Source organism: Pinus tabuliformis, chromosome 7, assembly GCF_031772625.1.
Source record: "Pinus tabuliformis cultivar Carrire ecotype Pingquan chromosome 7, CPIR1, whole genome shotgun sequence".
NCBI lineage: Eukaryota > Viridiplantae > Streptophyta > Pinopsida > Pinales > Pinaceae > Pinus > Pinus tabuliformis.
The window spans coordinates 263,118,480-263,145,252 of record NC_142293.1 but is presented as its reverse complement, the minus strand read 5'-3'; the positions used below and the strand labels follow the sequence as shown (position 1 = coordinate 263,145,252).

Sequence of the window (26,773 nt, the reverse complement as noted above, 5' to 3'; positions counted from 1 at the left end):
TGTCACCTCCTCCTCTAATCTCTTGTTGTCTCGAAATTTGACCCTCTGGCCCTCTCGTCTCACACCTTGGCTTTTGGCACTAGATCTCGACTCTCCCAGCTGAATTTTGAATTCCCTCTGAAGCTTTGCACTGCCTCTCTGAATCTCTCTATGCCTTCTCTGCCTTGTACTCTCCAGATCTGGAAAACTCTCCTCCGGACTACTATCCCTGCCCCTCACTGCAAGAAGATCACTCAATCTCACTCCGACAACTCAGCGCTGCTACTCTTGAGAAATTCGATCTCTTGATCTCTCTCACTCGATGTGTTCTCCAAGTGCCCATCAAGCTCCTTCTTATAATCTCTCGTTGGAGCTCCAATGGCCAAGATTAAATCATAATCAAAGGCTAAGATTAACTAAGAGTTGATACTCGTCTTCTTCTAGAAGATTCACGCCGAATTTAATTAATACCCTTTAATTAACCAGATTTCCTAAGTTTAGACTTAGGGAACCATTTAAAAAAGTTAATTATTTTAATTAAATCATCTCTAGGTGGAATTTTCCCAAACGATTTCTGGGTATTGGAGAATGCATGTGTCTTAGCCTCTCTACAAAATCTCGAGGCTAGAGCACATCCAATGCTACAGAAATCAACACACGTCTCTCCTCAACCTCGCCCTTAGAAAGGCCAATCAATATTATCAAAACCAACTCGGCAATATTGATCTGTACATCATGCCACACATTCAAAGAGTGCTAGAGAGATCAACTCCAAGGGATCTCAAAGTAGAGTACCTCACACTTGTCAGACTACCTCCCAATCCCTAAGGAGCAGCGAGAGATCCATTTGAAGATTCCTTCTTCCGACCTCAAATGCTAGGAGTATCCCTCCCTCGTAGATTCCCCCTCAAATGATACCGCCAAACCCCCCTGTTGACCACTACTGGTCAACTTCCCATGCAGTACACCCTCTTTTCTTGGCAGAAAGGGGTAGCACCTGAACGACGTGTCCGTGCCAGCCTACAGTCATCAGCAGCTTGATCATTTCAATTGTAAACCCAGTCTGCATGTATGAATTGTAAATAATCTAAGCAGATCAGAGTCATGTATGTAAAATTGCCTAGGTGGACCTAACTTTCTATGATAATCTATGTCCCGGAAGGTTTTTCGTCTCACCGATCCATGGATCGGCAGAGTTTTCCTTCAAACCTGACCCCAAAGCCGGGATGGATTTTGTCATTAGAACTTTAGGAGAATCCTAGTGTGTTAATCTGCTAGATTATAGTTGTGTCGCAGAACTGGGTGATTTATGAGGGTCTGTGTTAAGTGGGCTTGTCCCCTTGAGATGTAAGTTGTAAAAGTCATGATGTAATGTGTCTTGAGGGTCGAAATTTGTTTTAAATCCCCTCGTGAGTCCTAAGTCCTAGGTGATGTTTCCAAAGGTTTAGTTCGATGATCCATTTAAAAAATGAAATAAAATAATAAAATAATAAAAAATTAAAAAAATTTAAAAAAATGAAATAAAATAATAAATAATAAAAAAATTTAAAAATTTAAAAAATAATAAAAAAATAATAAATAATAAAAAAATTTAAAAAAGAAATTTTTTTAAAAATTTAAAAAATAATAATAAAAAATTAATTGAATAAATCGACGAATGAGATCAAGAGATGTCTTGATCCTCATCAACGGTCGAGATCATTTCTACATGGATCATTCGAACTAGCCGTTGGGATCATTTCCTTTATATAGAGTCTTAGGTGGTCATTTCAGATTCATTCGATCTGTGAGTCAATACTGAGAAAGCTCTCTTGTAATCTGATTTCTGGTTAATAAAAGAAGACTTTGGGGTCCAAATCTTGTTGGTGTTACTCTCTGGAATTGCTGTGAGATGCTTATTTTTCTGCATATTTCAGTTTTCAGCCATTAATAATAGCTTGTTTTCAGAGTATTGTGAGCACAGGTATCTTGTTCACCTGCTAGGGTTTGAGTGTTGTTAGGGTTTCTGAAATAATGGCAGGTATCTCCATTATTTCCTGAGATCTAGCAGCATTCTTGCTCTCTTTATTGATGGTTGCTTGAGATGTGCAGGAAACCTTTAGGTGAAAAATATTGGTGGGCGTTTGGGGAAGTTCTAGGCTGAACCAGCCGACTCCCACAGGCTTTTCTTTGCAGAGCCTAGCTGATTTTGGCCCTGGGTTAATCATTAAGAGTTTCTTTTCTGGTTTATATGAGAGATTTCTGAAACATTACATGATATTCTAAATATTCCTGTTATTATTTGCTGAATCAGGCTGTCAAGGGGCCATATCTGTAATTCTTTTGCTGGATCTAGGGTTTTGATTTTGTTTACTGCAATTTTTTTTGTGATTTTAGGTTAATTTTTAAGGGTTTTACTTTAAATCTTTGCGTATAGCTGCCGGGTTCTTTGTTTACCATTCGCAGGATTACAGGGATCTGGAGGAAAATTTATTCTTGCAGGACCTCTGTCCCAGCTATCCAAGGGTTCTAAGCATCAGTGATTTTTCAGATCTGGGTCCAACATTTTGCAGACAAATCATTTGTCAACCGACCTGCATAAACCCTCACTGCTGCATCGTGGTCACCATCCGTTTGAAAGCTTCATTCAGCAAAGTCGTTTCTCCATACGCCACCCTCCCACCTGCGATTTCATCACGTATCAAACTACTAAAACAAATTGGCATTGCGGCTGAGGGGTTACGCTGGTCAGTTTCATCGTATCAGCAAAATTGATTCAACGCCACCACCATCTGCTATCCATTGTCCAGGTAAATCACGCTCAGAGAATCAAATTTCAGAAAGCCGAACAGGTAAAATCGATTCAATTTTTTTCAAATCACTGCGTCTGCGTCCAGGTAAGTTCCAAATCGATTTTTTTTTCTCCTACCGCCGTCAAACTGTGCTATCGAATTTCCATTTTTCATTTCAATCTTTCTCTGTCGGGGTCGGGATTTCTATTTTAACGCAGGCCTGCAAAAAACCGTGACATTTAACTGGAATAGTGCGTGGGTTCGATTGTACAGGTAAGCATTCTGTTCGCCACTCAGCAGGTAAACCGAATCTGCGTTTCCGTTTTTCATCGCAGGTAAACCCTTGAAGTATCGTTACCATTCACAAAATTGTCGAAGGGATTTCAACGTATTTGAAAACTTTGGGCATTGAACTTAAGTTTAAAATGTTTATAAAAAATCTTTTAATAAATTTTGGATTTTTAGAATAGTTTTTACATAGTCGAAGTTTTATGATTCGTTTAGATTAATTTGAATATCATTTATTTTGTTTAAGTTTTAGGTTTAATTTTTATTTTATATTTTTATAATTGTTAGATTTTAGTTTTTTTTTTTAGATTTTGTCTTTTTTAGATTTTTATAATATAAAAAATAAAATAAAAAAGGTTTTTTTTTTGGGGGTTTAGTTTAATTTTTTATAGTTTAGTTTTAGAATAGATTTTAAATTTTTCAATTTTCATTTTTATAATATTGAAAAATAAAAGAATTAAAAAAAAAAAAAAAGAATTAAAAAATTTAAAAAAAAAAAAATATTAAAATTTCGTGGAAAATTAGTTTTGCCAGTTTCAGTGGTTTTTTCTCGGGAAATCATTATACTGTATTTTCATTCTGAGATTTAAGAAAGTCTGCACGCTTTGAGGGTCAGCTGAATATGGTATCTGGTCAATAACTGTGTGATTGATTGAAGCATTTATTTCTTTTTAGTTGCCGGGTATCATTATTTGAGATTTGATCATTGCAGGAATTTTGTGGTTTTACTGGATATTTAAGCCCTGCTCGAGTTCGATGATAAATGATTGTTGTTTATAGTCTATATTCTTACATCATTTAGCAAGTAATCGTTCAAAAAATCAATCTCGTAAGGCACTGGTCCACCAAATTAACAAAATCATTTCAGCATTTCGTGTCTCCCAAACCAACTGGTTGACAGTTGGTCTCCTTCACCTCGTAGGGTCTACCCCCCTTAGCCGCGGGAGACAGGCTTAAACGGAGGGATCGGGGATCAGAGTGACAGCCCCCGGTCTGAGCGTTGTCGTGTCAATCCGCGCGACAACATTTTTTGGCGCCGTTGCCGGGGATAGAGTTTTTCTGTCCTTGGTTCTTACATTTCAAGCTTTTCTGTGTCTAACTTCTTGTTCAAGTGGCGACTCCACTTCCTATATTATCTGCAAGAGTGTACACTAAAAGACATCCAAGCAGTCTGTGCAACCCCACTCCTGATCCTGAAAAGGTTTACAGGGTGCGATCACACAAACTTGCTTCTCGTACACTCCTTGCAAATCTTGGACAAGAAGCCCTTTCCGATATTCATTTGCTCTTTAAAGGTCAAGTTAGGCGCAGCACCATGAGTTTGTATGCCCCTTGTGATTTTTCTAACATTCCTGGATCCCCCAATGCTATTCCATCTGTTGGGATAGACAAATTGCCTAATTTTCAAGGAGATAATGCCATTACTGTTAATTCCCACTTACGAGATTTCAATATATGGATGGCTAAGTATGCTAGATCTCCTGATTTTGATCATGAAGATGTCAGGATGACTCTTTTTATCTTGACTCTAGCAGGTGATGCTTATGACTGGTTTACAGAAAAACCTCCAAATTCATTTAACTCTTTACAATCAATCATTAATTCATTTAGAGAAAAATATGGAGATAAAAGAGAGGGAAGACATCTTGTAAGAGCTCTTACTCTGATAAAAAAGAGAGAGGATGAAACTGTTGAAGAATTTAATAGAAGGTTTAATGGTATTATTAGAGAATTACCTCAGGACTATAAACCTACAGATAAAACTCTCCAAGATTTTTACATTGATGCCTTCGGTCCTGAACCATCTTATGAGTTAAGGCGTGCTAAACTTACTGATTATCGAGATTGCCAAGCCTTAGCTGTAGAACTTGAAAAGGATAAGGCAGCTTCTGGGAAGTCTGAAATCCCAGGTTTTGATAGGGCTGCTACGAAACTAAAGGAACCTAAGGGAAAAGCAGTCCAAGAGCCAGAAAGTGAGCTTGTTCTTAAATTGCTTCAAAAAATTGAAACTATGGAAATTAATCATAATAAGGAGATAAACACTTTGCAGAATAGATTGATTCAGATGGAAAGAACGCAATCGCAAAATTTTCAGCCTCGAAATAATAATAACAAAAATAATAATTGGCAAAGAAGGGGTCAATCTAGTGAGCAGAGACCCCCTAACCCGCTTACTAATCTGGTAGATGATGCTCCTCCTTACTGTCGTGCTTGTGATGCTTTTCACGAAGAGTCCTCTTGTCTCATTATCAGAAGACTCTTGGATAATGGAATGCTTGGGACAGGTGAGCAAATAAACGTAGTAGGGAGCAAGTTTCCTGTGCCCATGAATGATTGGATAGAGATTAAGGAAAGGAGCTATGATGTTATGGATCCTTCATCTGCTTTTAGTATTAATAACCTTGAAAATGAAGATGACATTTTGGCTAGGTTATATGGTGAGAAACCCTCTCCTGAGAAAATTTTAGAAATTGCTAGAGATAGGGGTTTGACATACCAAAGAAGGGATAAAGATCAGAGCGGGAATCAAATTCTTCCTCGAACTTTAAACCCTGGCATAAACTTTGGAATAGACGTTGATTTGGGAAGTTGGTTTAACAATGCAAAAATCTGGGTTCCTGTATCTGAGATTGCTAAGATCCCTTCCCAAAAAGACAAGTTACTAAAGGCAATTCAGGGTCCTCAAGTCAACACTTCTCAGCAGAAGATTCGCGAGGTTGACTATCATGATGCTCCTATTTATCTGCAAAGCGTAGATGCTGATAACAAAGATCATCAACCCTTCTTTATCACCTTATTAGTCAACGGGTATAAATTGAATAAGTGCATGTTGGATTCAGGCGCATCTGCTTGCGTTATGACTAAAAGGGTCATGGAACAGCTTAACTTAAGAGTTTCTAGACCTACTATAATATATGTGCTATGGATTCTAAGAAAATCGAAGTACATGGTTTAATCAAGGATTTACAAGTTCACCTTTCAGTTTACCCGGACATCATGGTTGTTATGGATATCGTTGTCGTTGATGTACCTGATGCTTGGGGTATGCTGTTATCTAGAAAGTGGGCCTCTGATCTAGGAGGAAGCATTCAGATGAATTGGTCATATGCTATGATTCCTTCTCCTAGCGGTGATGGTTTTGTTAGGCTAAATAGAGAGCCCGAGAGGAAATTTCATGTTGAAAATCCTAAGAAGCCTCATAACGAAATAATTAGAGAACAATCTGACATCGGGAACTACTCTATCATGTCCAATTTCATAATTCCTCCCGATGATGAGATTAAGGATCTTAAGGATAACGTCTGGTATATGTACTTCGATGGTGCGTCCTCTAGTCATGGTAAAGGTGCGGGAGTAGTGCTTAAATCTCCCCTTGGTCATATATTCAAGTTTGCCTATCGTTTAGAATTTGAAGCAACCAACAATGTCGCTGAGTACGAAGCTATATTGTTGGGTCTTGAATTGGCCAAAGCTTTGAGGATTAAATTGCTTAGCATCAAGGGGGATTCCGATCTGGTTATCATGCAACTTAAAAACAAATTCACATGTAGAAATCAGAGATTAAGAAACTATCGAAATGCTGTGTGGGATACTATGGAGCACTTCGATGCCCTTAACCTTGAAGCAATCCCTCGAGAACAAAATAGTTTGGCGGATGAACTTGCTGTAGCTGCCACAACTTTCCAGTTATCTGATGAGTTAATTAACGATAAAATCAAAATGGAAGTAATATTTAGACCATCTGTCCCAGATAACTCGGAGCATTGGCAAGTTTTTAACGACGAAAAGCAAGTCATTCGTTTTCTCAACAGTTTGGAGGAGTTTGAGGATTTCTGGATAGTTTCTGGCGAGGATGGTTCTTTAGATCATAGACATATCATAAATCCTACTCCCAGAAATGTAGTTGCCTTAGAGCAACATTTTGATCGGCATGATGCTACGAAGCTGAGAGAAGAAAACAAGTTGGACCCAGGCGAGTACCTCGAAATCAACATTGGTACTTCTGAAAATCCGAAAATAGTTAAAATTGGTAAAGGTACTAGTTTGGAGGAAAGGAAAAAGTTAACTGATTTACTTCATGAATATAGAGATGTTTTAGCTTTTTCCTATGATGAATTAAAAGGTTATAGGGAAGATGTTATGGAGCATACTATTCCCTTAAAGGACGAAAATGCTAAACCCTTTCGGCAGAAACTTAGGCAAATTAATCCGAAATTAGCCCCCTTGGTCCAGAAAGAGCTTGCAAAGATGCTTTCAGCAGGGATCATTGCTCAAACTAGGCATTCGACATGGTGTTCGAATTTGATGATTGTTAGGAAAAAGAACGGTACAATAAGACTTTGTGTCGATTTTAGAAACCTTAATCTAGAATGCAAAAAGGATAATTACCCTTTGCCAAACATGGAAACTTTGTTGCAAAGAGTAACTGGGTCTGGAATGATGTCATTGCTAGATGGCTTTTCTGGGTATAATCAAGTTTGGGTTAAAAAGGAAGATCGACACAAGACCACATTTACAACACCATGGGGTACTTTTGAATACATCAGAATGCCATTTGGGTTAACAAATGTTGGGGCTACTTTCCAGAGGGCCATGGATTATGCCTTCAAAGGGTTAATCGGGAAAATTATCGAAATCTATCAGGATGATCTTACTGTTTTCTCTAAAGATGGCATCAGTCATATAGATCATCTTAGGCAAGTTTTCGATAGATGTAGAGAATATGGAATTTCTTTGAATCTGGCTAAGTCTGTTTTTGGGGTAACAGAAGGGAAATTACTCGGTCATATCATTTCTAAGGAAGGAATCAAAATCGATCCCGAACGAGTTGAAGCAATTCAAAAGATTCCTCTCCCGCATAATCTTAAATCCCTTCAGTCTTTCCTTGGAAAGATAAATTTTATTAGAAGATTCATCCCAAATTATGCAGAAATAGCTAAGCCCATTCAAAGTCTTCTGAAGAAAGATGCAAAATTTGTCTGGCAAGAAGAGGGCAAAAAGGCTTTCCAAGAAATCAAGTCCGCTATTGCAAAAGCTCCTGTCTTGGTTAGTCCTGACTACTCCAAGGATTTCATGATTTTTTCTTTCGCTTCTGAAGATACCATCGCCGGTGTTTTGCTTCAAAAGAATAAAGATGGTCACGAGCAGCCTATTGCTTTCATGAGTAGAGCACTTCAAAACTCTGAGTTGAAGTACAATACCATGGAAAAGCAGGCTTATGCCCTGGTCAAGTCTCTTAAGCATTTTAAAACTTATGTGGGTTATTCTAAGATCATTGCTTACGTCCCGCATTCTGTTGTTAAGGACATATTAACTCAAACTGATTGCTTAGGGACTCGTGCTAGGTGGGTTACTAAGATACAAGAGTATGATTTAGAAATTAGACCCACCAAGCTGATCAAAGGCCAAGGTTTAGCTCAAATGTTAACAGAAAGTAATGAAAAGACTCTTGGTTTGTTTTGCCTTGACGAGCTATCTTCGCCAGAATTGAGAAGATTAGCAGAGCATGAATGGTATAAGGACATAGTCTACTATTTGACAAATCTTGCATGTCCTAACCATTTAGTCGCTCATAAGAGAAGGGCTCTTAGACTAAAAGCCACTAAGTACTGCCTTATGAAGGATGGCCTTGGATGGAGAAATCTTGAGGGCATAGAACTTAGGTGTGTTGACGATGTTGAGTCCAAAAGATTAATCTCCGAATTTCATTCAGGATTTTGTGGTGGTCATTATGCCGCTAGAACTACCGCCCACAAAATCCTGAGAGCTGGCTATTATTGGCCTTCGATTTTTTCTGATGTGCACAAGTATGTTAGAACGTGTCAAGCCTGTCAACTGTTCACTGGGAAGCAGAAGCTTGCTGCCCTTCCTCTACAACCTGTTAGCGTAGAGGCACCTTTTCAGCATTGGGGTCTGGACTTCATAGGGAAGTTCCATGAAAATTCTAGCAATGGCTACTCTTGGATTTTGACCGCTACCGATTATTTCACTAAATGGGTCGAAGCCATTCCTGCTAAGAATGCCACTGAAAAGGTGATTATGGATTTCATTGAGAATAACATCATTACTAGATTTGGTGTCCCCGCTAAGATCACTACGGACAATGCCAAGGCTTTTAGTTCTTCAGAGTTTACATCTTTTTGCTTCAAATATGGCATTGTCTTATCTCATTCGTCGAATTACTATCCTCAGGGTAATGGTTTGGCTGAATCAAGTAATAAAAATCTCATAACCATTATCAAGAAGATAGTAGGAGATAACAAGAAGTCTTGGGACAGTAAAATCAAGTATGCTTTGTGGGCAGACAGAATTACTAAGAAGAAGTCTACGGGTAAATCTCCCTTTGAATTAGTTTATGGCTTGGATGTTACCTTACCTGTGCACCTAAAATTGCCAGCCTATCAGCTTCTCCAAAATTTTTCCACTAATAAAGATGTTGTTCAGAATAGGATAGATCAGATTGTGGAATTAGATGAGGCTCGTCGGACAGCTTTTGAGGCTATATGTAAAAATCAATCTAATATTAAGAAAAGCTTTGATAAATGCTCTCGATCTAGATCTTTGCAGGTTGGAGATATGGTTTTGCTATGGGATCGCAAAAATGAAAAGCCGAGAAAACATTAGAAGTTTGATAGTTTGTGGCTGGGACCATACATCATTAGAGATATAGCCGGGCCAAACTCATTCTACTTGAGCAGATTGGATGGCGAACCACTTGATCTACCAGTGAACGGCCAAATGCTCAAGCTGTTCTTCAGAGATGATATCTGATGCCATGGGGCATCTTCTGTATTGTATTTCTATCCCTACTCCTTGTCTTTTCAGCATTTTACTTCTGTTTTTTAGGATTAGATTTACTTTTCATGTTATTAGTTAGTTAATAAATGAAGAGCTTTTATCTTTCCTGTGCTTAATGTATATATGATGATTTTGGACGGACGCTACTTATATTTTGTTGTGTGTTGCATGGATGCGGATTCTGGATTCTCACATTCCTACAGAGCAGCAACGTGTCCCCAAGTAGGGCCAGATGTTGACCACTACTGGTCAACTTCCCATGCAGTACACCCTCTTTTCTTGGCAGAAAGGGGTAGCACCTGAACGACGTGTCCGTGCCAGCCTACAATCATCAGCAACTTGATCATTTCAATTGTAAACCCAGTCTGCATGTATGAATTGTAAATAATCTAAGCAGATCAGAGTCATGTATGTAAAATTGCCTAGGTGGACCTAACTTTCTATGATAATCTATGTCCCGGAAGGTTTTTCGTCTCACCGATCCATGGATCGGCAGAGTTTTCCTTCAAACCTGACCCCAAAGCCGGGATGGATTTTGTCATTAGAACTTTAGGAGAATCCTAGTGTGTTAATCTGCTAGATTATAGTTGTGTCGCAGAACTGGGTGATTTATGAGGGTCTGTGTTAAGTGGGCTTGTCCCCTTGAGATGTAAGTTGTAAAAGTCATGATGTAATGTGTCTTGAGGGTCGAAATTTGTTTTAAATCCCCTCATGAGTCCTAAGTCCTAGGTGATGTTTCCAAAGGTTTAGTTCGATGATCCATTTAAAAAATGAAATAAAATAATAAAATATTAAAATATTAAAAAATTTAAAAAAATGAAATAAAATAATAAATAATAAAAAATTTAAAAAATTTAAAAATTTAAAAAATAATAATAAAATAATAAATAATAAAAAAAATTTAAAAAGAAATTTTTTTAAAAATTTAAAAAATAATAATAAAAAATTAATTGAATAAATCGACGGATGAGATCAAGAGATGTCTTGATCCTCATCAACGGTCGAGATCATTTCTACATGGATCATTCGAACTAGCCGTTGGAATCATTTCCTTTATATAGAGTCTTAGGTGGTCATTTCAGATTCATTCGATCTGTGAGTCAATACTGAGAAAGCTCTCTTGTAATCTGATTTCTGGTTAATAAAAGAAGACTTTGGGGTCCAAATCTTGCTGGTGTTACTCTCTGGAATTGCTGTGAGATGCTTATTTTTCTGCATATTTCAGTTTTCAGCCATTAATAATAGCTTGTTTTCAGAGTATTGTGAGCACAGGTATCTTGTTCACCCGCTAGGGTTTGAGTGTTGTTAGGGTTTCTGAAATAATGGCAGGTATTTCCATTATTTCCTGAGATCTAGCAGCATTCTTGCTCTCTTTATTGATGGTTGCTTGAGATGTGCAGGAAACCTTTAGGTGAAGAATATTGGTGGGCGTTTGGGGAAGTTCTAGGCTGAACCAGCCGACTCCCACAGGCTTTTCTTTGCAGAGCCTAGCTGATTTTGGCCCTGGATTAATCATTAAGAGTTTCTTTTCTGGTTTATATGAGAGATTTCTGAAACATTACATGATATTCTAAATATTCCTGTTATTATTTGCTGAATCAGGCTGTCAAGGGGCCATATCTGTAATTCTTTTGCTGGATCTAGGGTTTTGATTTTGTTTACTGCAATTTTTTTTGTGATTTTAGGTTAATTTTTAAGGGTTTTACTTTAAATCTTTGCGTATAGCTGCCGGGTTCTTTGTTTACCATTCGCAGGATTACATGGATCTGGAGGAAAATTTATTCTTGCAGGACCTCTGTCCCAGCTATCCAAGGGTTCTAAGCATCAGTGATTTTTAAGATCTGGGTCCAACATTTTGCAGACAAATCATTTGTCAACCGACCTGCATAAACCCTCACTGCTGCATCGTGGTCACCATCCGTTTGAAAGCTTCATTCAGCAAAGTCGTTTCTCCATACGCCACCCTCCCACCTGCGATTTCATCACGTATCAAACTACTAAAACAAATTGGCATTGTGGCTGAGGGGTTACGCTGGTCAGTTTCATCGTATCAGCAAAATTGATTCAACGCCACCACCATCTGCTATCCATTGTCCAGGTAAATCACGCTCAGAGAATCAAATTTCAGAAAGCCGAACAGGTAAAATCGATTCAATTTTTTTCAAATCACTGCGCCTGCGTCCAGGTAAGTTCCAAATCGATTTTTTTCTCCTACCGCCGTCAAACTGTGCTATCGAATTTCCATTTTTCATTTCAATCGTTCTCTGTCGGGGTCGGATTTCTATTTTAACGCAGGCCTGCAAAAAAAAAAACGTGACATTTAACTGGAATAGTGCGTGGGTTCGATTGTACAGGTAAGCATTATGTTCGCCGCTCAGCAGGTAAACCGAATCTGCGTTTCCGTTTTTCATCGCAGGTAAACCCTTGAAGTATCGTTACCATTCACAAAATTGTCGAAGGGATTTCAACGTATTTGAAAACTTTGGGCATTGAACTTAAGTTTAAAATGTTTATAAAAAATCTTTTAATAAATTTTGGATTTTTAGAATAGTTTTTACATAGTCGAAGTTTTATGATTCGTTTAGATTAGTTTGAATATCATTTATTTTGTTTAAGTTTTAGGTTTAATTTTTATTTTAAATTTTTATAATTGTTAGATTTTAGTTTTTTTTTTAGATTTTGTCTTTTTTAGATTTTTATAATATAAAAAATAAAATAAAAAAGGTTTTTTTTTTTGGGTTTAGTTTAATTTTTTATAGTTTAGTTTTAGAATAGATTTTAAATTTTTAGATTTTAGATTTTAAATTTTCATTTTTATAATATTGAAAAATAAAAGAATAAAAAAAAAATAAATAAATAAATAAAAAATTAAAAAAAATTTAAAAAAAATATTAAAATTTCGTGGAAAATTAGTTTTGTCAGTTTCAGTGGTTTTTTCTCGGGAAATCATTATATTGTATTTTCATTCTGAGATTTAAGAAAGTCTGCACGCTTTGAGGATCAGTTGAATATGGTATCTGGTCAATAACTGTGTGATTGATTGAAGCATTTATTTCTTTTTAGTTGCCGGGTATCATTATTTGAGATTTGATCATTGCAGGAATTTTGTGGTTTTACTGGATATTTAAGCCCTGCTCGAGTTCGATGATAAATGATTGCTGCTTATAGTCTATATTCTTACATCATTTAGCAAGTAATCGTTCAAAAAATCAATCTCGTAAGGCACTGGTCCGCCAAATTAACAAAATCATTTCAGCATTTCGTGTCTCCCAAACCAACTGGTTGACAGTTGGTCTCCTTCACCTCGTAGGGTCTACCCCCCTTAGCCGCGGGAGACAGGCTTAAACGGAGGGATCGGAGATCAGAGTGACAGCCCCCGGTCTGAGCGTTGTCGTGTCAATCCGCGCGACAACACCCCCGATGGTTCCAGAGGATTTTGATAGTGAGTTAGTGCCCCGTTCACCCCCTTTGCCCTTGGTCATCAAACTCAAGAGATCTTGACATCATCGGCCTCATCAACCAATCTCTCTCTCTCGAAAGGTACTTGAGTTGTCCAAACTCACTTCATACTTTGTAACATCATACCTTTGTCACGGTTTTATACATTTATACTTTGTTGCAGGGAACACTGGCCAGGGGGATGTTTCAGCCCGAAAACAGAAACGAAAAGCTGAAACGCATTTGGTACAGGCCTAAAACGCATTTTAGGATGTACGAGTGAGTTTCACAAGGCTAAAACGCATTTCAAGCCCATACAGCCGTATTTCTGGCAAAACTTGTTTTTTTACGCTTTTCTTAATTTTTTTCCTTTTAACTTTTTTATTTGGCGATTAAAATAATGTGTGGATGTTTCTAGATGTCTCTCGCAAGTTATAAAAAGACTCTCGCCCATCATCTTCTTCCACTCCACCATCCACTGTTGAGCATGCTTCTTCTTCTATTTTTGACGAGGATAAAGATTGAAGACTATTAGTCTTTATTGTTTACTAGATTGAGCTCGTGTTTTATTTCTGTGTGTTCATTGTCCACAGTTTGATACTTGTTGATGTAGCATTGTACTTGCAACCTCATATATAAAGGTTGATTTTGAATATATATTTATAATAAACCTCACTTATCAAGGCTGTTTTTGGATATTACTACTTTCATTATGTGATCATTCATGATAAATGTGATGTTAGTATGTATAATTGATAGACTTATAGTTTATGCAATGACATTGGACAATGTAATCATAATGTAATAATGTATCATGTACGATTTATGATTGCACATAACATTTCTTAAAGGTCCTAACGCACACACACACACACATATATATAGTGCTTCCCTGTTTCCAAAATTTGGGGGGGTCATGTTTTGTACCCATACCCATTTCAGAAACTTGTACCCATTTCTCCATATCGTGCAACTTAGCATTTATATAATATGTTCTGATGCTATACCTATGTATGTTTCTTTCTTTATATTGTTTTCAACATTTCTAAAAGTTTTGCTTGCACACCCACATTTTATTCATACTAGCTGTACTCTTCAGTCCCATTGACCTACTTTTGTGGTCATTTGTCGGACATAGATATAATTATATCATATCTTATCATGCTTAGATTTTTGGCCTATGATAAGTTTTCTTACGTCTCTGACCTGTTTTGGGCCCTGTATAACCTTAATAGCATGTGGCCGTGATAGCTTTGTGGTTATGTCATATAAATTTTAAAAACTCCTGTCTCAGAAGAATGCATACAGAACGAAGCCAATCTCAGGCCAGCCCTAATGCTTTGAGTATCATGTGGTGTAGATTTGTCGTACAGATATGCTGATTTATTCAGGTAAAGAGTTTAGACTTTGCAGAAGACAATGATGGTTCCAAGGTATAGAACTTTTCTATTATATAGATTTTGAACTTTTACATTAATAAATATAAGCTCCTTTTTTCTATCAGGGAAATAATAAGCAAAATAAAACATGGGCAGTATCCTGTGAACAGAGAAATGGATACCAGTTGATGCATGCTCCACTTAGAAATGAAAAGATCTTGTTGCCATCCTTCTACAAATGCAACTCCATTCAAAAGAACGTCCATTATAAATCCAGGTGCACCTGTGACCACAACCAAAAACCCTTAGAACATACTAAAAATAAACTTCCATATTTCAGAAACATGACTAGTTAAAATTTCAAAATATGCAAAACATAAATGGAACAAATCTGTTCACTTTTCTTGCAAATATAATCTATAAGAGTACTGCCTAGATTCTTGTAGGAAAAAAATTCCAAGATTAAAAATAATAATATACAGCAGAAAAAATGACAAAGGGTTACAAAACACAGCAAGTATACTGCAATGAAAAGTACTTGTGATTTTCTTACCCACAGATTAAGGTTAGATTCTAGAAAGCTAATCTTAACAGAAGAAACAGATGAACAAGATGATTTCCAAAATATGATCCAAGAAGCAGAAATTATGCCATGATGATAAAAATCATTATGGCTTGTTACATACACATTAACGACGACTAAGCTTGGACAAGCGTCAAGTAATACTTCCAGATATTGAACAAATTGATAGCAGCTCCTAGAATAAGAAATCTGATAGTTTTTAGACGTCAAAAACTTGTCTACGACAGTATACTCCTCCTAATACCTTCGTAGCACTGCAAGTACGATTTTATCCGGACTCTGAAAATAGTGCTTCAAAGCATTCCTCTACTAGAACCAAAAGAAATCATAGGCCTATCTAATGGAAGTAAAAGGCTCTTTATCCTTTCCCCAATTGAATATCTTTAAAATCTTTGTGAGCTAGAGTGCCTAATGCTGGGCATTTATAACAGATGACTAGCCACCGACTCCCAATAGTGCCAGATTTAATGATCCCCTCTACCAAATACAATAAGAGTAAGGTCCATACATCCAAACATTTGTTGTCCTAACTTTTCAATACAAACAGGTCACACCTGGCTATCAATTTGATAGCAATTAGACCACAAAATATCATCCTATACAGATTCTGGGTTATACCTTCAAACGGTGCAGCAATGGCTATCCATGTGTTCACATACTTCTCAAATACCTGGAAGAAAGAATTGCATTTTGATTATATAAATGTTCAGTAATATATCACCTCAATACAATCCGACTTGGAATACATGAAAATGGAAAATGTACAGACAATAGCAAAACAAAATTGTTATCCTTACTTCATTGTAGAGTGAGAGAAAACATTTGATTAGAAGACCTCCCATTGAATGGCTTATGATGGTTACTTTCTTTCCTCCAGAGGCTTTATGTATGAATTCTAACTTTGCTCTTAAACGATCCATTGTTTCTTGAAGCCTGCAGAAACATACAGGAAGTTAAATCAATGTCATAATCATAGCTTTCGTATTTCGCCCCTTTAACCTAGATCAGAAGCTTCTTCAGAGATTTAATAGTGTGCAAAAAATTATAGATGGTATTATCAAGACAATGCTCTATTCGTTAAAAAGTAGTATGTTAACAAGAAAATAGAATAGCTATCTATTGAGCTTCGAATAGGATAACCGTATATTGCAATATATTGGTCATTTCATCAACCAGCTAGGAGAAATAACAATTTCTAGCTTCCACCAAATTCAGAGCAACCATATGGAATCTGGATAATGATCATTTCTAACTGCCACCAAATTGAGAGCAACCATATGGAATTTGGATAATGATAATTTCTAGCTGCCACCAAATTCAGAGCAACCATATGGAATCTGGATATGGAACCCATCTAAATGTTCTGATACTAAAATCATTGATTATGTTGGTAATGGTCAGCATTGTTTCATAAGCTATCTTCTACAGTCTGTTACAAGGTGATGACCTTTGTAAAAGAAATATTGTGGAAAAATACACTAAATAGAAATGAAGGACGGTGAACCTGCAAACATAACTATAGCATTATAGGATGTTAACAGCCACAATGGCAGAGATGCAGAACAGATATGTTCCTGAAGGGAAATGGTACCCAGAAAAGCAGTAATGAGGAAAAAGGTAGCCTATTGCAGGGCAATGACATGCACAAAATAATACTGAGAAAGTGGTCACTTCACTATGGGGGAATGTTAGAGAAACAAGCGGAATATCATAAGTTGTTTGGTATGGAATATCAACAGTTCTTGTTTTAGGATCATTTAGTGCACAGCATTGAATCTATTATGATCATTTAGAAAATCACATCTGTAATTATCTCCATTGAGCACTAACTTATACCTGCTACTTCGACAAAAGTAGTAGCCAAAACCAAAGAGACAAGTACCCTCTTAATATCCCCAACCTAGTATCTCAAATCTATTACAATAATTTAGAAAATCACATTTCTAACTCTTTTCATTGAGCACTAACTTATACCTGTTACTTTGTCGAAAGTCATAGCCAAAACCAAAGAGAGTAGTACCCTCTTGATATCCCCAACCTAGCATTTTTCCTATCATGTCGTGGAAGTAGTAAACAGTATTCATCCGAATAATCTGCAATCATGAAATGCAAGTCGATGAACCCCTGCTTAGAGACACCTTATTTCAGAGAATTAAGATGTTTCAAAGAAAACATCATTTAAAGAATCGAATGTGCATTTCAAGTTCAATGGAGTGTACAATACCGACAATGAAGTAAAAACAATAAGATTGTAAATTAATATCAATACCAGATCAGGGTCCAGAATGTCACAAGAATATAGTCCAAATCTGTCTTCTGGGACTTCAATCGTTGTTTTTGGATCCAAGGACATAGTTTTTCCTGCAGGAAATAAAAAATGGCATCCTTTAAAACAAAAAAATTAAAAATATCAAGACTCATCTAGCAAAAGCATCTAACTAAAATGAATCAATCAGGAACTTTACAAAATGCAAACAGAATGAGTGTGGTAGGCTTGAAGAAAAACATAGATGAAAAAATCAGCAAAAGATTGCCAACATTGCAAATTTTTGCAATGCAAACTCAAATATGAAAAATCATAGCAAAAAATCCAATTTTGACAAACTCAGGGCCTCAAGCATCTCAATTTTTTGAAAAAATGGGAAAAATTGCCGATTTCTCACACCACAATGAGAAGAATCAGCAAGGGAATTTTTGGCCCTCTTAAAGGCTGATTTTGTTTTTTTTTTTTTTCTCATTTATCTTTGTAGCTGTTGGGAATTGAGAGGTGTTACACCTCACATTGTATGAAATTCCATATCGTGATTTTCATCAAATTGATGGAGTTTTGTGTTAATTTTCTAAATCGAGCATCTGGCAATTAATTCCTAGCAGATTTATCACAGATCTACTGAATAAATGCATAACTGGTTCTTAACACAAGTATTCAGCTGAAGCAAATTTACAACCGATCTCAATCACATGTGACACATAAAAATTATGGCCAATCAAATCGACTCTTCATTAAATCTTAATCAGTACCTACTTGGTTCCGTCTTGGGATAATGGCCCTGTTGCACACATTTTGCCAAAGTTCTAGAGAAGCAGTTGTGCCAATTTTTTTCAGCCAACAGCTTTTTGAGTCACTATAAACCCATTCTGCAAATTTGTAATGTAAGTGAAGCTAGTAAGACCGTGTATTTATGTAACAACCTAGGTAAGCCTATTATTTTGGCAACAAATTTCATCCTAAGAAGTTTTTCGTCTCACTAATTATCTGTGTTTCTAAACACAAATGATCAGCAAAGTTTTTCCCTCCAGCCTTACCCCAAAGCTAGGGTGAAATTTATCGTCAAAGTCTTAGGTGAGTCCTAGTGTTCTAGTCGAGTCTTCTATAAAAGTGATTTGGGAATAATTTAAGTTAATTGGCTAAATTATTTTATTACAAGTCAGTTGGTCTACTAGATCATATTGTGTCGCAAAATTGGGTAAGCTATTTGAGGGTCTGTAATGAACGAATATTCCCCCTTTGAGGGTTGAATTTGTAAAATCTTATGTAAAAATATTTTAGTGCACGGTCTCTCATACTTAGACACCATGGCTAAAATATTTGAGGGTGGAAAAATAATTAATCCCCTCAGGTGTCAATTAATTAATTTTCTTGACAAAAATAAAATTAAATCCTAAACCAGAAAATTAATTAATTAGAGTCAAAAATTAAAATGTTAGAGAAATTAAATTTTCTAAGAGGAAAAATTTGTGGGTTTAAAATAAATTAATTTTTGGAGGTCCTCCACCAAGGGAATATTGGAAATTTCAAGAAAAGTTGGACTTTTGAACCTTGGTGGTTAGGTCAAAATCAAAATTTTGAGGAAATTAGCTCAAAATAATTATTTTGAGCTAATAAAAAATGGGTTGAAAGAAAAATTCGAAAATTCCTCAAATAATTATTTCAACGGCATAGATTAACAAATCATCAAAGATTTATCAATGGTTGAGATTATTTTAACAGGGATCAAAGCCAACTCACCGTTATTTTCCACTTGGAGGATTTATCTATAAATTAGAGGTCATTTGTGTCTCAAGCCATAGGATCTTTGGCTAATGTAATTTTGCAAAAGCTGATGTAAAGTTATTGTCTCGTTGGGAACGTTTTGATAATCATAATAAGAGACTTTGGGATGCAGTTCATGGTGTCTTGGTTCTGTTCATTTGTGGTACGTGCTAGGTACAGGGATTCCTATATTGTGCTTTAAAATTTTATTAAATTGTTATTTCATTGTAGATGATAGGAACATTCTATTGATAAGTTTTGGGCTTATCTTAGGTGATCTAATTCATTGCTGTTCTAATGGTTTATTCTTGAGAAAATATATAGTGTTTGCAGGTTCCCCAGCCCTAGGGATCCAAGTTCACAAACTGTGGACACAAGCTAACTATGTATGGAATCTTTGGATCCTAAATATTTTATATGGTTTTCTAACTTTGCTAAGGTTGTGGTTTGGCATTTATTTTTCAAAATACATTTAGCCATTGTCAAAAGCTACAAAACTTTTATTCTCAAAAATTCTTCTAAGCATTCTACACTTGCATATTTTGTAAATATATTTTTGTATAATAGATCTGTAAATTATTTTATTTTCTAACCCTTGTTTTGCAGCTGGGGTTTTTTGGGATTTTGGGCCATTGTAAATTTATTTGTGCAAGTGAGATTCAAGCTACATCTGAAGGTTTGGAAGGATTTCAAGGGTTTATAGCCTTGGAATATTTTCGTTAGCGTTTCTAGAAGTGGATCTAGGCCTAAGAAGGCAAGATCCTGTTGGGTGTGGAGCTTGATTATCTTCTTTATTCAGAGGTATCGCCGCCAGGGAGGTCCACAGGGGGGTGATGGCGATTTTTAGAGCCCCCCTGGTGGGGGTTTAGGGGTAGCGCCCCCGAAGCTAAAAATAGATGTAAATTTGCCCTGTAAAATATTGTAATTTCGTAGTCAATCTGAATCGTTCATTAGGCAGATGATCTGACGGTAGAAGTTATGTTTAATTTAGAGTTTTTTCCCTAGAAGGCAACCCCTCACTATATATGAGGGAATTGTATTGCGGCTGGAAATGTATGTGTATTCTGAGCGAGAAAGAGAGAGGAGATTGTCTGAGAGCAAAGAAGAAATTATAGCAGATCGGTTGTAGGTTGTATCTCTTCATTTTGCTGGAAAATATAAAGGAAGCACTGGTTGTTTCTCCGTGGACGTAGCCCAAATTGGATGAACCGCCTATACCTGTATCTCTCATGTTTTATGCATTTTCTGTGTTTATATTTCTGCAATATTTTACGTGTTCCATTACTCTGTAATATATAATTTTCTAACAAATCCGCCATCTATTTCTCTTCCAAGCTCAACACATGTTGGGCCTCAAATATACCCATTTTTTCCACCATACAATACCACTATTCATAACCTAAATTCCTATATTTTTAACTCATTTCATACCATAATTCCACAACTTGCCGCCAATTCATATATTACACTTCGTGGTTGATTATCATTAGTTTTCTTAACTTTTCAGTAATTAGAGATGACTTTGCTATGATTTTCTAATGATGGTTTTGCCAAGTTCATGTATTGTAGGGATCCATTGCCGAAATTCTTCATAATTCAATTAAACTAGTTGCTATAGGTTAAGTACAAAATTCCTGTAGATTAAAATCTCATTTTGTGATCAAATGAAGAAGAATCTCAGGATTTTGATACATGGGGTTTGTTCAAAGTACCCTCATTCAAGTAACCCAGAAACCGTTTGTCAAAATTCGTCACCATGAAGAAGTTATGGTCAGCAGAATCTTAAGTACATAATCAAGTACAAAATTTTCAGGTTAAGTACAGAAATTCTGGGTTTGACAGTTTCAAATCAGCCACGGTTTTGGATATTTCGGGTTGAAGACTTATTCATTTATTTTTCAAGCTATATGGAGTTGCAATCAGATATTCTAGATCTCAATCAAGCTATGCATGGATCATGAGATTGCCCAAGACAAATTTGACATAACCAAATTCCAGAAAAAATCAATTGAAATGTATTTTTGTAATTTTGTTGGCATATGGCTAAGATCATATCCTTGAGTTTGGGATCTCAAACTGTAAAAGCATGGTATATATTTCAATCACTTAGTACTAGAGAGAGAGTTATAGGTTACACATAGAGGAGTTATGTAGGAGAGGAAGCACAATTGTTGTACATTGAACTCTGTTTTTGGATGAATTAATAAAAGGTGATGAAATTGTTGTAGCCTTGGTGCCCATTTTATGAATTGAGCTTAGACCTGCAGCACATGGATAGGAAAGGCTGCCTGAACCCATTGTGTTTGTAGGGTTAATATAGATTATGTAAGTGTGTTTATTTCCTTTTATATTTTATTTCTTACAAATGGTTTGAAGTAGATTTAATTGCTTTGTCAATTTATTTCTGCATTCTAGATTATGTAATTGCTTTCTGATTTATGGTGTGATCCTGGGAATAGTTTTATGTAGGAAGTGTGTTTTGCTTCAGTCAATAGATTTACATTTCATTTCCAAGTTGTTTGCTAAATAGTTTTCAGAATTCCAGCACTTCATTTTGTATTCTAGATTTATTTCTGTTTTGTAGATCTGAGTAGAGGGCAGCAATTTGAGTAGAGGGCAACGAGTGCATTTTTGTTGGTTTCTCTTTGCAGGCTATGGAGTACGCACATAGTCGCATTCAGTACTCAAGCCACATTTTGTACTCAGGATTTCTGTAGCCGCATTTTGTACTCAAGATTCTTATAGTTGCATTCTGTACTCGGAATTGCTCTATTTTAGTTTATTGGTAGAATTTAGTTTGGAAGCGTGAATTGTGCGATTTCAATTAAGCCTGTCATGATTTCTTAAGTTGAATACAGTAATTATTATAGTTAATCATCTATCAGTTTTGTAGTTTATGCAATTAAAGACAGTTTGTTAATAAATTGCATTGTGTGAAAAATTAGCTTTAGGCTTTTACATGTTGAGTTGTATTGAATCAAATAGCACTCATTCAAATAGATCGCTCATTAGTTCTCAGTAAGTTTTAATTAGTTCATCATTTGATTAGAGTTATTCCTTTGTTTGAGCATGTTTTTATCAATAGATTAGTTTCAAACTAGGAATAGAAATTCCATACTTAATTTAGGAATAGATTTCATATTTCATGATGTTAGTTTAGGTTAGACACTCTGATTTTGTGTTACCTGCATTTGTGCCTCGAAGCTTACGAGTCCTGGATTGATAATTTAATGTTGGAATTATAACACATATAATTTCCCCAACATTTTTTTTGGCATCGTTGCCCGCGAGTTGCTAAAGGGATTAAAGCATAGTTTCTTTCACAAATTTTTGGTGTGATCTTAGTTGCAGGGAAACTAGAGGGCGGATATTACGGTAAGACATGAGTGAAGAACCACGCAATCACTTTGGTTGGGGTCACTCCAAAGTCTGATTGTCCAAGTAAGCAAGGAGTTCAAGTTTGGTAAGTTTTATTGCAATTAGCAGTTTTAATTCATTTAGATTAAAATTTCAATTTCTTTAAAGACAACATTTTTGGGGTGCTGTAAGAACCGCTGTGTACTGATCCATGTTGCAAGACAGGGATCATCAATCAGTAGGAAAAATTCAAGAACGATTGAGAGCTTGAAGAATGTCCCTCAAAGTACTTTCTCAAATCCTAGCAGTAGATGGGGTATCTGCCTCTCAAAAAGAGTTCATCTTGACAATCTATCTCTCCACAGCCAAAAAAGGATTTGGAAGTTTCCCTTGATTCCTCTTTCCTATCTACCAAGGAGATCGATAAATCATGTACCAAATCTGATGAGGAGCATCCAACTGAACCTGAGATCAAAGAACTTTCACCATGCCCAACAACAAGCCTTGTATGCATTCCTGAGACCAATTATCCAAGTTTGCCTGGCATGACCGAGGAGGACTTTCAGAGTGGTCCAAATGAAGAAATGGGCCAATACCACCAGGATTACATCGAGCATTGGTTCCAGATCACAATCTAGTCAAAGTACCACTCTCATCTTCAAATACTCTTTGTATCACATCTTTCAAAACTGTTGATTTTTCATGCTCATGTACCTTCTAAAGTTTATATGTTAAATTTGGGCATGAATATATCTTTGTACCTGATCCGCACATGGCTTCATTGGAAGTACTCTTTCACTTGAAAGAGGACATCTCTTCTCTAGTAGATTAGGAAAGTTAGTAATAAATAAATGAAAAAAGTAAAGAGAAAAATAAGTCCTTTTGTGAAAACCAGCTTGTCTGAAGCAACCTGACAGGGACTTTGCTTGAAAACCAAGTAACTGGCGGGCAAGGTTCCCAATAAAGTTTGTAAATTTGTATGAGTTCTTCAAATCATGTATTTTTCAAGTCATTATGTTTATACTCGAGTTGGTTGATGTGGGATCCCTTAAGGCCCACCTGCCAACAAACCTTGTCCCATCGACATCAGCACATTATCTGGGATCAAGGTTAGGGTTAGATAAGGTAATTGCACGTGTCCTTGTCATCTACCAAGGAAATATATCAATGTTTCTTGGTGGATGAATTCTGCAATACATTAGACTTCAATAAATCCATTCATGGCTAGTAGAATGTACCTAGTGCCTTGATTCCCATTGACATCAAAGGTGGGATATCTCGCATTGGTTAACGACCTCCTCAATGGTTAGTAATCCAATGATTCTTGCTTATGTTCGACATCAACACCATTTATTCACATATGCAAGATTGCACATGGGTGTGTAGTGGTTGAAGACTATATGGTTTTGTGATCTCAACACAGATTTGCAGCAGTTTGGATCTTTGTATCAGCATTTCCATTTTCATTTGCAGCAGTATATTTATTTCAGTAAAGGTTGCCATATAGCAACCTGACCATTCATTTGCAGCAGCAGTCACCTTTCCTTAGTTGTTTGGGGACATACAAATCCTCAGGCATGGGGGAGAAGGGGACCTTCAATTCATCCTTCAGCCCTTCAGTTCATCCTTCATCCTTCTTCAACAGTAAAATCAACTCCAGCCATTCCATCCTCCACTTCATCCTGCAGCACCAAGCACATCAACAATAAAGGTAAAACTTGAGGTAAAATTTGGCTTAAGATTCTCTAATTCATTAGAAGGTTTAAGAAACTTAATGATTAACCACTTCTCATTCCATGAATTTCATCTTTCATAAATAATTATCCTTTTGTTTGCCTTCCATTCGCCACTCATAATAAAAAGACTTATACTTTGATTACAAGACCATGTAAAAAGCAAATCCTTATGGTATATTAATAAAGGCAGTCTCTATAGTGTCTTCTCCTAGCATTTTATTTAGAGGATGAATTCATTACTTCCATGAAATGATAAAGGAAAACCACCTATAAGCATTGGCCTCGTGATGACAGAGTATGCAAGCACCCATTCACATACTTACCATCTCCATCACCACCTCATTTCATCCATCATCTCTTCCTCATCCATCCCTTTCTTGTCCTCAATTTGTATTGCTCTATAAATTAGTATGATATGTTAATGTGAAGAGTGTTGCTCCACAAGAACCAACACCTCCAAATATTCAAGTAGTGCTGCTCCACAAGAACCAACACCTCTAAATATTTAAGCAATGTTGTTCCACAAAGAACCAACATCTACAAAACAATGTCAAGAATCTGTAAATGAGCAAGGGATTTGTTTGCATGAGGACATGCAAATCCACAGGCATGGGGGGATGTTGGGCCTCAAATATGCCCATTTTTTCCACCGTACAATACCACTATTCATAACCTAAATTCCTATATTTTTAACTCATTTCATACCATAATTCCACAACTTGCTGCCAATTCATATCTTACACTTCGTGGTTGATTATCATTAGTTTTCTTAACTTTTCAATGATTAGAGATGACTTTGTTATGATTTTCTAATGATGGTTTTGCCAAGTTCATTTACTACAGGGATCCATTGCTGAAATTCTTCATAATTCAATTAAACTAGTTGCTACAGGTTAAGTACAGAATTCTTGTAGATTAAAATCTCATTTTGTGATCAAATGAAGAAGAATCTTAGGATTCTAAGACATGGATTTGTTCAAAGTACCCTCATTCAGGTAACCCAGAAACCGTTTGTCAAAATTCGTCACCATGAAAAAGCTATGGTCAGCGAAATCTTCAGTACAGAATTTTCGAGTTAAGTACAGAAATTATGGGTTAGACGGTTTCGGATCAACCACGGTTTTGGATATTTCGGGTTGAAGACTTATTCATTTCTTTTTCAAGCTATATGGAGCTATAATCAAATATTCTAGATCTCAATCAAGCTATGCATGGATCGTGAGATTGCCCAAGACAAATTTGACATAGCCAAATTCCAAAAAAATCAATTGACATGTATTTTTGTATTTTGTTGGTATATGGCTAAAGATCATATCCTTGAGTTTGGGATCTCAAGCTATAAAATCATGGTATATATTTCAGTCACTTAGTGCTAGAGAGAGAGTTACAGGCTACACAAAGGAGTTATGTAGGAGAGGAAGCACAATTGTTGTACATTGAACTCTGTTTTTGGATGAATTAATAAAAGGTGATGGAATTGTCATAGCCTTGGTGCCCATTTTATGAATTGAGCTTAGACCTACAGCACATGAACAAGAAAGGTCGCCTAAACCCATTGTGTTTGCAGGGTTAATATAAATTACGTAAGTGTGTTTATTTCCATTTTATATTTTATTTATTGCAAATGGCTTCAAGTAGATTTAATTGGTTTGTCAATTTATTTCTGCATTCTAGATTATGCAATTGCTTTCTGATTTACGGTGTGATCCCGGGAATAGTTTTATGTAAGAAATGTGTTTTGCTTCAGTCAATAGATTTACATTTCATTTCCAAAGTTGTTTGCTAAATAGTTTTCAAAATTGCAGCACTTCGTTTTGTATTCTAGATTTATTTATGTTTTGTAGATTTGAGTAGAGGGCAGCAATTTGAGTATAGGGCAGCGAGTGCATTGTTGTTGGTTTCTCTTTGCAGGCTGTGGAGTACGCGCATAGTCGCATTCTGTACTCATGCCGTGTTCTATACTCATGCCGCATTTTGTACTCAGGATTCTTGTAGCTGCATTCTGTACTCAAGATTCCTGTAGCTGCGTTCTGTATTCATAATTTCTCTGTTTTAGTTGATTGCTAGAATTTAGTTTGGAAGCGTGAATTGTGTGATTTCAATTAAGCCTTTCATGATTTCTTAAGTTGAATAGAGTAATTATCATAGTTAATCATTTGTTAATTTTACAGTTTATGTAATTAAAGACAGTTTGTTAATAAATTGTGTTGTGTGAACAATTAGCTTCAGGTTTTACATGTTGAGTTGTTTTGAATCAAATAGCACTCATTTAAATAGACCGCTCATTAGTTCTCAGTAAGTTTTAATTAGTTCATCATTTGATTAGAGTTATTCCTTTGTTTGAGCATGTTTTTATCAATAGATTAGTTTCAACCTAGAAATAGAAATTCCATACTTAATTTAGGAATAGA

At 36.2% G+C, this 26,773-nt stretch overlaps 1 protein-coding gene across 2 annotated transcripts in view; it reads right to left on the bottom strand.

The window, feature by feature from the left end:
• Positions 1-26,773, bottom strand: part of LOC149246860 (alpha/beta-Hydrolases superfamily protein) — a 223,415-nt gene that overhangs the window by 137,612 nt on the left and 59,030 nt on the right. For both annotated transcript variants that reach the window (XM_089458047.1, XM_089458046.1), the window contains exons 3-7: positions 17,506-17,597; positions 17,211-17,329; positions 16,034-16,169; positions 15,855-15,906; positions 14,836-14,936 (exon numbers count right to left, since the gene is read on the bottom strand). In XM_089458047.1, coding sequence (XP_089314173.1) covers positions 14,836-14,936; positions 15,855-15,906; positions 16,034-16,169; positions 17,211-17,329; positions 17,506-17,597 — 500 coding nt within the window. The remainder of the gene's footprint in view (positions 1-14,835; positions 14,937-15,854; positions 15,907-16,033; positions 16,170-17,210; positions 17,330-17,505; positions 17,598-26,773) is intronic.